The sequence below is a fragment of the Electrona antarctica genome (assembly GCF_951216825.1).
Source record: "Electrona antarctica genome assembly, chromosome: 3".
In the NCBI taxonomy this organism is placed as follows: Eukaryota; Metazoa; Chordata; class Actinopteri; order Myctophiformes; family Myctophidae; genus Electrona; species Electrona antarctica.
In genome coordinates this window covers 31283507-31294788 of record NC_136808.1, presented here as the reverse complement: position 1 = coordinate 31294788, position 11282 = coordinate 31283507, and the positions used below count along the sequence as shown (strand labels likewise).

Below are 11282 nucleotides of genomic sequence, written 5' to 3'. Positions count from 1 at the left end.
CAGTGGCCTTCAAAATAAGAGAAACTTGCTTCAGCAATGTTGTTAATAATAATAATAATAATAATAATAATAATAATAATGGTAATAATAATAATCCGTACCATAATAATAATGATGATATTATTATTATTATTATTATTATTATTATTATTATTATTATTATTATTATTATTATTAGTATTAGTATTAGTATTAGTATTATTAAAATACATTTACATTTAAATAAAAATTAAAATTGTGAATGTGACCTTTTGTGACAACATAAACATTCTTCTAAAATGGGTCAAAGTTTATTATTTCAGCAGCGTTTGTGAGTATCAGTAGGCCGGCTATAATTTACAGCCTGGCTGTTTATACACTGATACTGATACTGTTAGTAACAGCCTAGGGAATAAACCTTGGACCCAAGAGCTCGAGCCTAAGCTGCTCCCTATAGCAACGCAGTTACACTGACTATAGTCCGGCAGCCAACAGGCTTCTTTTGTTTAAAGTGGGAAATTTGGTATATCGTTTTTTTTAATATATTGGCCTAAAATATTGTCTATATACATACTGTGCCGTTTAGCACCCTGAGCTGGAGTCGAGCCCTGATCTCCAACCCAGTAGACAAGGAGCAACCCTTGCCAAGAGAGCCCTTGGAGGAGCAAGTTACGGCCGGGTCTTTTGCAGGGTCGTTGACTCGTTACAATACATTCATGACATGAATCCACTTGCTGACTGTGGCTGTCGACTTCGTAATTTGGTATTGAGCATTTTTTATGTATGGACATTAACATCCTATATAGCCTAAGGCAAGATTTTCAAAATTTCATTTTGCTTTATGTAGCATGTGACATGTCAAACTAGGGATTTTCATGATTCTGAATCCATTCCAAGCATTAGTTTTGCACAAAAATCACTCCTTGGGCTAAAAACAGCCATAATGGCAGTGGATCAGGGGTAGAGTGGCTGGATGGTAACCGGTTTGGTTGCCAGTTCAAACCCGGGCTCCCCCAGAGTTAGTGTCGAAGTGTCCTTGAGCAAGACACTGAACCCCTAATTGCTAATGTGCTAGTTGGTGCCTTGCATGGTTTCCTCTGTCATCGGTCTGTGTGAATGAATGGGTGAATGTAATGCACAATCTATGTAAAGTGCCTTGGATAAAGATATAAAATGCACCATTTACCATTTATAACCACTTGCCCACAATGTGCTGACCTCATCACATTTGCGATAACGGCTATGGCCGCTTTTAGCCGGAGTGTTTTTTTGTGCAAAACTAATGCTTGGAATGGATTCAGAATCATGAAACTCCATAGAGTATTAAAAGGATAGAGACTGAACCGGAGCGACAGCTTAGAAAACAACCTATGATATGTCTTAGTTTATATTCCTGAACCGATTATATGACAAAGGTCTCAATTGATCAGAAATAATGTTTGTTATGAGCTGGTCCAGCCGGCTCCATTCACTGCCATGTATTAATTGAACTTCCGGTGTGAGTTTGGCTCCCATGAAAGTGTCATGGCGCAGCACAGTCATGTGACCATTTCCTTTCCTTCTCAAAGCTTCCTTGTCCAAAATGCGGAAGTGCAAACGGGCGCTCAATGTTAAACCCCAGCTCAAGGCCCCAGCGAGGCTCTTCAACGTTGAAGCACTGGGCCCTAGTGGTAAGAGGGACTGCAGGCGGACCCGTGGATTCATGACCGGGAAACCCCGTGCAGCTGGGGTTTAACATTGAGCGCTCGGTTGCACTTCCGCATTTGACCATGCGGAAGTAGACGTAGAAGATGCAGAAGTAGACGGTTCTTCCGGGTGCTTCAAAACGCCACTGAGCAACTTCCACTGACATGAATAGCGGGGGGGGCGGAGCTTTGGGGAGTTCCAGACCCACAGGCACGCACCCAGGGTGCCGGCCCGGTTCCGGCGAGCCGCCCCGCATCCAAAACGGTAGAGAAATGACAGTTACCGTGTGACGGTCCCTCTACTATACCCTCTACTGTACTGTACTGTCACTGTAATGTACTGGCACCCCCGAAAGCATCATAGGCTATATACAGTTAATACGTGCGTCGGTGCGTGTGTGTTTGTGTGTGCGTTAGGTTGCGCACAGGTGGTGAAAAACAACCATGCTGTTTTCGTGCTCATACCCAGACACCCACCCACCCACACACATAGCTCCGTAAGGAGTGGTTGCACCACTCAAAAAATATACCAAATTTCCCACTCCACACCCCCGGCTGCCGGTCTGCCGGACTACTAGGACAGTATAGGACTGTCTGTATAGCCTGCATTCGGTTTCTACTCAAATCATCTATTTGGTAATAGCAATACGGTAGTTTATTGTTGACTAATACATGTCTGCACTAATTAATGCAGCTGATAAAGCGTGCAGCAGGTGTATTTCCCACGGGAGGTTGTGTTTAGTTTTATCCAGGTTTTATCATACACTATTTATTCTATTTAATTCGTAGATCATCAGGCGCTGGTGGTTCCAGGTCCACGGAAACCAATCAGAGGACAGGGTGACTTCTCAACCCCGCCTCGCAGGTACACGGTTGGCTGTGCGTTGTTACGTAGTCTTCTTGTGGGCGGAGTGTCTGTGATAATGTGACGTTTTTCATGGTCGTTATATCATCTCCAGCATCTGGCAGTACAGAGGAGACCCGACACCCCAGTAACAACCTCCCTGGACCCTAGTGGTAAGTTATCTACAGTAAATCATCACTTCCTAGGCATTGATGCGACTTTAACTAGATCGGCATATGTTTGATGTTGTATTAAGTATATCTATGATGCTGCATGCTGTCTATAATGTAGCCTACATTATAGACTGGGCTATATACCTATAGCTATAGCCGAGCCATAATTCAATAGAAAGTTAGAAACAGTAGGCTAAAGGATGGGAGTTATACTCACATTTAGCCCTTTATTCACCCTATTCTAGAACAAGTGGTTCTGCAGACAGTCCGGCAGAAGTAATGCTAGGGTGAGAAAAGGTACAATGAGCTAAAAAGAGGTGTTTGTTTATGCAATGTTGTTGCCTCCTGTCCAGCTCTGATGAAGGTCTGATAGACCGACATCAATTCATAAACTGAAACATTGCATATAGTGTGCAAAAGTCTCTTAACACATCAGTCAGGGCAAGGTAGATTAAAAGTAGGACATTGCATATTTGGATGTGTGACAGAAGTTAGAACTGACTTGCCTTTAGTATATAGGCTACTACTCCCCCACACAATACAACTCCAGTATCTGCTGACATGACATTTACTTTGACTCTGTGTTTGTTTGAGTGCATAAAATGGGCCTTATTCCTTTCAAATTGTCAACTATAGATAGAATACATATGTAGGCCTACATGGCACAAAGTCAAACAAATCTATGAGCTTACAGTGCTGCTATAATCAAATAGAACTCAGTCAAAAGAAGATGGTCAGGTGATGACGAGTTTGGTTTCTTTTCAACTGGTGATGATGGCTTAGTGGCTTAGTGTAAAATATAAGGTACTTATAAGGTATTTGTTTTATCTGACTGGCCTCCACAGAAGGTTTATCACTCGTCATCGCCAAGGACATCTGATGCACTTTGATTGACCTCATTACCCCGCTTCACCATTACAGTTTCACTCTTGGCACTGCATCTACCGTTCTAATTGAGTTATTATGCTATTATTATCATTATATTTTGCCATTATATTGTAGCTTGTAAAGGACTGACTTGTGTCAGTGAGCTCTGACATGTTGCGTAATGACAAGTATGTTTGTAGATTCACCTCTGCTCTGTCAGTCCTCCATTAGTGGATGATATGTAAATGTTACAGTATTTTAAAATCACAGTAAACATAACATTAACTTAACATAATACCCTACCCCCTTAGCATCTTTGTAGACTTAGATAGCATTTGATACAGACTTATAGCATGTTATGTAGACAGCACTATAATTGCATTGTATGTAGTCATAGCACGTCATAGTACATACAGTATAGCATATATGTATAGTTTCATTATATAGATATTCCACTGTTACGTTCTTAGCTTACGCATGTTTCATGATAAATGCTTTTTATATATGTGATGTATTCCCATGCTTTTTGTTCTTGCTTAATGTAAATCGCTCTGGATTAAGAGCGTCTGCTAAATGCCTACATTGTAAATTATAATATTGTGTAAGTCATATTAATATCTCCAAGAATTAGATGGTTAATTCTTTTAATATCTCTTCCTCCACTAAGATGAATGGTGCAGTGGGCATGGAGGCCACTAGGAGGCGAACCAAGCCAACAAATGGAACAGCTTCTGAGGAGAAGGTGGAGGTAGCCCAGTGGGGCAGAGCGTGGTGAGTTCACATTGAGGAGAAGGTGGAGGTAGCCCAGTGGGGGAGAGCGTGGTGAGTTCACATTGTAATGGATCGCTTTGGACCATGTTCTCGTCTGCACCAGGCATTCCACAAGAACAAACGGTTCCCCTCCCTCAACCAGTCATAAAATACAAAATAGAGCTTGATTTTGGCTGACCCAGAAGCCAACTAAACCCAGTATAAAAATTTAGAAAGACATTTATTTATCATGGAATATAATATCCTGTAGAAATCTGTTCATTAAATGATTATATGGTATTATATTAAGAAGTAATGTTTCACTTTCCCCTAAAACACACAAGACCACTGCCCTTGAATCTGGTAGAGATGTACTGTACATGCAGTGTCTCGGTCAAGGTTTTTTAAGCACATAGGTAACCTCTGGCTGTCACTGCAAGCCGGGTAGTGTGACAGACTATATCTAAAAAGTAAATGGTGTATTTATATAGTGCCTTTATCCAAAGTGCTTTATATAGAGCGTGCATTGCATTCACCCATTCACACAGTCACAGAGTATTGCTCAAGGACACTTTGACATTAACTCTGGGGGTACCCAGGATTGAACTGGGAGTTGTTGGCTTCATCGTTCCCATCCGGCCGCTCTACTGGCCACTCTACCCCTGAGCCCAGTCCACTGCCGCCCCAGTCTATGTAGACTTAGATTGTTTCATTAAAAAGAAAAGTAAGATTGTGATTCATAGTACATTTTCAAGGGAAGATAATTGCTGTTCCTGTGATCCAATGCATACAGAAAAAACTATACCTTTTTATACAAAAATGGCCAAAAGATGTAAGCTACAAACTCCTGTAATGGGAAAACAGACCGGACTAAATATTTCTAAAAAAAATGTTTTAGGCTTTTTAGTTTTTCAGGGTTTTTTTATGTCTACCTTGCTCTATCATCCGTTTCAATATCTCTTAACCTATATCGTATTCCCTATTTATCTTCAGGGAGGTGGACTGGTTTTCCCTGAGTGCTGTAATTGCTCTGCTTTGCTTCGCTCCCTTCATCGTCTTCTACTTCGTGATGGCCTGTGACCAGTACCAGTGCTCTGTCAGCCAGCCACTGATGGAGCTTTACCAGGGAGAGACAACTTTGCTCTCCATCTGGGCCCGGTCACCCTCGTTTACATGGACCGCTGCCAAGATATATGCCATCTGGGTGGCCTTCCAGGTAAATAACGGGAGAGAAAAGAGAATGTCAGGTAGAGAAGAGGAGAGAAGGGAGGAGATTGAGGGAAGGGGAGAAGAAGATTGTGCTAACAATAACCATAAAGAAAAGGAAATTGCGCACAGCAATGTCAGCAGTTTCTAACATTCCAAAGGGCCACAACTTGATGTATGACTGGATTTGAAGGCAGTGTATTGTGGAATGAAAATCGAGTATAAGGAAATATACTCAGAAACTTGAAGTGAATGAAAAGGTGTTTGGAAAGTGTTTCTGATGATTATGGAGGTGACACCATAGCTTAGCAGCTCTGTTTGTCCCTCAGGCATTCCTCTACATGTGTATACCTGACATCACTCATAAGATCATCCCTGGCTATGTTGGGGGAGTCCAGGACGGAGCTCGCACTCCCGCAGGTAACATACTAACACACACACACACACACACACACACACACACACACACACACACACACACACACACAGTTATTGCACACCATGTAATAGGTATTGTAGAGGCTCCTGAACCAACAAAACATTGCATGGTTGAGCCAGAGCCAAACTGACTTCAGGTATAACATTACAATGGTTGTGAAGAAAGAAGTTTTACACCCACTATAACAAGGAACTGTTGGCCCTCAGACGTGGGCAAACTTGTGTCTGGGACAAAAATCTTGTTTGGCATGTCGTTTTGACTAATGATGAAAAACATGCACCACACGTTGAAATGTTAGTAGTTGAATACATTTTATTACCTTATATCAATGTGAACCAGTGCTTTGCTCCCGATTTTATTTCTCGAGTTAAAATGGTTATGATTATGCATGAGGGTAGAGATGGTTAAGTTACATGTTGGCTAGTTAAAGTCAGGGTAAGGATCTTATAGGTGTAGCTAATGAGATTGTGTAACCTCAAACCCTCTGTTGGTCCAGGATCCACAAACTTTAAATTAATTCTTATTGGAAACGCATGCTTCTTGACTTCAATTTTCACTTCAGGATTGTAATTGGAAAAAATATAATACCACTGAAAATAATTAGACTAGTGCAGTACCTGTTCAGGGCACTCGCAGCATGTGTCTGTTTGGAATGCATTCCTGTTGGAAAAGTGCTGATTGCTTGGCTGCTTACATTGTTGGGGGTGTGCCTGTTTTGGGCTTGGTACAGTACAGTATCTGTGTTAATGAACAAAACCAAACTTTGGCATCTACTGCACTTTCCATCAACGCTTTAGGTCTGGTCAACAAATATGAGGTCAATGGCCTCCAATGCTGGCTGATCACCCATGCCCTGTGGCTGGCCAACGCACACCACTTCCACTGGTTCTCTCCCACCATCATCATGGACAACTGGATCCCCTTGATGTGGTGCACCAACATTCTGGGCTATGCTGTCTCCACCTTTGCCTTCATAAAGGCTCACCTCTTCCCCACCAATGCTGAGGACTGGTGAGGACTCATGTCAACAAGCAAAAATGAGAATATTTGTGCATAAACCTAATTTAGCCTTTAATCCATTGTACGTCACTGGTAGAAAATAACAAAGTATAAGTTAGCCACTAGCTGCGGTTAGCGATGTGAATCAACACTCACAAACAATTGAGTCTGCATAATCTGTGAGACTTAATGTACATACAGTACATGATGTATACAATCAAACCATGCTCTATTTATGATGGTGGACATGGTAAATGCCCTGTCCTGTCTCTTTGTATTTGATTAGCATTATGTTTTCCACCTTAACATTTTATGTACAGTATTATTACCTGGCCATCTGCCTCTGCGCCTCTCAGTCTCTCGACAAATGTTTGTTCAAGTTATGTTATTTTCTTGAAATAAGATGCTAGGTGATGCAAATAATACATCTCTATGCACTTATTGCACTATGGCCTCTTTACAATCATACATTCCCCTGTCTTTTCTGTTACAGCAAGTTCACAGGGAATGTGTTCTACAACTTCATGATGGGCATTGAGTTCAACCCACGCATTGGCAAGTGGTTTGACTTCAAGCTGTTCTTCAACGGACGGCCAGGCATTGTGGCGTGGACCCTCATCAACTTGTCTTACATGGCCAAGCAACAGGAGCTCTACGGACATGTCACCAACTCCATGATACTGGTCAACATATTGCAGGTGGAGAGGGCAGAGAGACATGGGCAGGGGTTAGAAGGAGGAGACAAAACATGGGTGGAGAGGATGATACTTTAAGGATATTTTCCTTGTAAGGAATGGTATTGCGTCAAGAGGGATAAATATATCGTATCAATTAGATAAATATATGCATTTTGGACAATTTATGCAGTTCAGAGATTAATGTGAAGTCCGTTGATATTGTAATGCTAATGTCCAACTCCTAATGCAAATAAGCTGTGTGTAATAAACTTTCAGTAATCATGTATTGACTGTGTGCCGCTGTAGGCCATCTATGTGTTGGACTTCTTCTGGAATGAGGCATGGTACCTGAAGACCATCGACATCTGCCATGACCACTTTGGATGGTACCTGGGTTGGGGAGACTGTGTCTGGCTGCCCTTCCTCTACACACTACAGGTAATAAAAGCTTATGTTTTGGCGACCCCCCCTCCCCAGAGTACAACTGATATTCTTGGACTACAAACAAGCCGGTGTAGCAGCCATTGGCACTAATCTTGTATACTTATTTTTGAGTGGTGTAAACCACTCCTACAACTGGCTTTGTTAGTTTACGTGTCTGTCTGTCTGTTCGTACCAAAAAATGAGCATGGTTGCTATGGTCACCCAGTTCACACAGGTGTGATTTCATTACGTCAGACATTACGTCAGACCACAGCTGATCAGTCTATATAAGACCTTACACCACTCAGTTCACACAGGTGTGATTTTTTATTGTAAACTTTGAAAGAGATGATGGAATCTGTCTTTTACTACCGTAGCTAGACAGATGGAGTTCTCTGCCAGTCAAAGGTATACTGTATGTAGAGATTGTCTCCAACCATGGTAAAGATGACTGTCAGTAGGAGAAAAAAGTAACATGTTGGAGCTTTAAAATAATCATGATTGTAACTTGGACTCACTTTGTTCTTTTCTGTGTCTACTGTACCTCTCATCTCCTTGTTTCTGTCCTCTTGTCTCCATTTGCTTCCATTTATCTCTATTTTCTGATGCTCTGCAGGGCCTGTACCTGGTCTATCACCCCGTCCAGCTCTCGACGCCGCACGCACTGGCCGTCCTAACCCTGGGCCTGGCGGGCTACTATGTGTTCCGCTCCACCAACCACCAGAAGGACCTGTTCCGCCGCACCGAAGGTGCCTGTGCCATCTGGGGCCGTAAGCCCACCTACATCGAGTGCTCGTACCGCTCCGCAGACGGCGGGGTCCACCACAGCAAGCTGCTCACCTCGGGCTTCTGGGGCGTGGCACGGCACTTCAACTACACAGGCGACCTGATGGGCTCACTGGCGTACTGCGCCGCCTGCGGCTTTGGCCACGTGCTGCCGTACTTCTACATCGTTTACATGACCATCCTGCTGGTGCACCGGTGTGTGCGAGATGAGCACCGCTGCGGAAGCAAGTACGGCCAAGACTGGAAGCGTTACACCGACACTGTGCGCTACCGACTCATCCCCGGGCTGTTCTAAAGAGACAGAGCAGGGGGGAGTTTGAGACACAGTGATTCCCAACCTGTGGCCCGAGAGGGTATTCACGTGGACCCTCAAGGCCCCAAATAATAATTTTCTTTAACACCTTGAAGAAAATGTGTTTTCATAGAAATTCCAATAAATAAGAACCTAAAAGGATATTTCACTTTCAAATAAAATAAACAAAATATATGAAAAAATATGGAATAATGGAAAAATAACAGCCCCCTCACCCTTTAGAAGAACATTCCAACGCGTGAGGGTGCTGTGATTTTTCAATTAGTTTTTTTTTTTTAAGTGAAATATCCCTTTAAAGTATACTACATTAGATACAGTGATCCAAGCCGGAACACAGTCGATTGATTGATCAATAAACGCTCTACATGCACGTGGCCCACCCATCTGACCACTTAAAACGGCAGCCGAAGAGTTCAGATTGGTGGGCTACGAACGCTTTCAAGATTCTGAAGTGGGCCCTGATTCAGAAGAGTTTGGGAACCGCTGATGTAGAACGAAGAATGTGTGTGTGTGTGTGTGTGTGTGTGTGTGTGTGTGTGTGTGTGTGTGTGTGTGTGTGTGTGTGTGTGTGTGTGTGTGTGTGTGTGTGCGTGCAAGCACTATGCTCCTATGGTTTTGATACTGCATTTGATACATGATTTCGTCGATTTGTATACATTCCACTGTGTGTCATGGCACTTCGGTACAGGCATACATTATATTTATGTTGACATGTAGCTTCTCTGGAGGCTTTGACTATTCTACTGGTCTTACTGCTGTGTTTTGTTTTTAGATAGAGAGGTAGTGAGAGAGATTCTCAGCAAAACCTGTTTTGATTGAAACAGTACATAGACTAGCCTTGTCCAGGCTCTAGCAAAGGGTAGCAGCAGAAGCACTTTGAGCCAAGTCCTTTCATGTCCCTAGTAGTATATCAAGAAGAAATACAAAAACATTACAATGTAACAAATACATTTTTCTACAATAGCATTGTATGTTTTTCTATGTGTACAGTTTAATTCTTCAGACACAAGAAATATCAAACTTTTATTTTTGAAAGTCTATACGTCACAACCTTCAAGGTATCAGGTCCCCTACATAAAGCATGTATTATTTTTGTTAGTTTCATTTTGATGCATGTTTTTCTTTCCTTTATGCAACAATTTATAGTAACTACAGAAGGTATACTATTCACCAGCACTGCCTTTCTATCTGATGAAGTGAGAGAATAAACCTGACATTTTGTTGAAATCATGAGTTTGTATGGTTGCTGTTCATGAACCATGAAGACAGTTCAAATCTATGCATTTGTTTTGTCTATGATCACATAGATGTGAACCTACATGATCAATATTGACCATACTTTACCATAAACTGATGGGTATGATAAACATTTTAGACCTGTGGTACATTATTCCATCTTTCTGCTTGACCTTCGCCGTCATTCTCTGCAGAAATACACCTACATTTGATGTTACTCATTTTGGATGCTCTGTCTCAGGGGACCATTGTAGGCCTAATATATATATATATATACATCTGCCACGTACCGTACCAGCTCACAATGTGACACATGTGCTTGTAGCTCTATTGTCACCAAATGTTATAGTGAACATCAATTATAGTGGATGACAGCAACTTTTTTTACACTTTGTGCCCATTATGGTGCACAATAATAATAAAACTTTATTTGTATAGCACTTTTCATGATATGAAATGCAGCTCAAAGTGCTTTACAGAGCAATGGAGAAAGAAATAAAAGAAAAGCAAGGGCATAAACATTTAAAAAAAAATAGCATTAATGCAATACAGTGAGGACATGAACAAAAAAATTAAGTCAAATTAAAAATCAATTAAAAGCAAAAGTGTAGAAGTGGGTCTTGAGCTGTGCTTTAAAAATGTCTACAGAGGCTGCCTGTCGAAGGTACAGTGGGAGTTTGCTCCATGCTGTCGGCCTGTAGAAGCAAAAAGCTGCTTCCCCGTATTTTTTTGGCAAAGCGAGCAGGCCAGCAGTGGAAGACCTTAGGGGGCGGTTAGGGACATATTTAGGCAGGCAGTCATGTAGGAAGGTGCGAGACCATTGAGAGCTTTATAAACAAGTGAAATAAATTTAAAATCAATCCTAAAAACAACCGGAAGCCAGTGCAGTAAAGCTAAAACTGGAG

General features: G+C 41.9%; 1 protein-coding gene across 2 annotated transcripts; it reads left to right on the top strand.

Moving 5' to 3' along the window:
- The first annotated feature begins 2595 nt into the window (after window positions 1-2595).
- On the top strand, window positions 2596-10371 carry dhcr7 (7-dehydrocholesterol reductase). 2 transcript variants are annotated; one of them, XM_079497228.1, is made up of 9 exons: window positions 2596-2681; window positions 4216-4296; window positions 4348-4370; window positions 5292-5514; window positions 5834-5924; window positions 6741-6954; window positions 7436-7640; window positions 7926-8057; window positions 8659-10371. In XM_079497228.1, the coding sequence occupies exons 2-9, from the start codon at window positions 4216-4218 to the stop codon at window positions 9121-9123; spliced, it is 1434 nt and encodes a 477-aa protein (XP_079353354.1). In that variant the 5' UTR covers window positions 2596-2681; the 3' UTR covers window positions 9124-10371. The 2 variants fall into 2 exon arrangements, with proteins under 2 accessions (XP_079353354.1, XP_079353353.1); XM_079497227.1 differs by lacking the exon at window positions 4348-4370 and having other exon boundaries at window positions 4216-4319.
- Window positions 10372-11282: the final 911 nt, after the last annotated feature.

What these genes read in the sequence shown, in the direction of transcription:
- dhcr7 (XM_079497228.1), top strand. Translation starts at nt 4,216, where the DNA reads ATGAATGGTGCAGTGGGCATGGAGGCCACTAGGAGGCGAACCAAGCCA. An exon ending in CTTCTGAGGAGAAGGTGGAG is followed by an intron (nt 4,297 to 4,347) that starts GTAGCCCAGTGG and finishes GAGAAGGTGGAG; the next exon opens with GTAGCCCAGTGGGGGAGAGC. An exon ending in CCATCTGGGTGGCCTTCCAG is followed by an intron (nt 5,515 to 5,833) that starts GTAAATAACGGG and finishes TTTGTCCCTCAG; the next exon opens with GCATTCCTCTACATGTGTAT.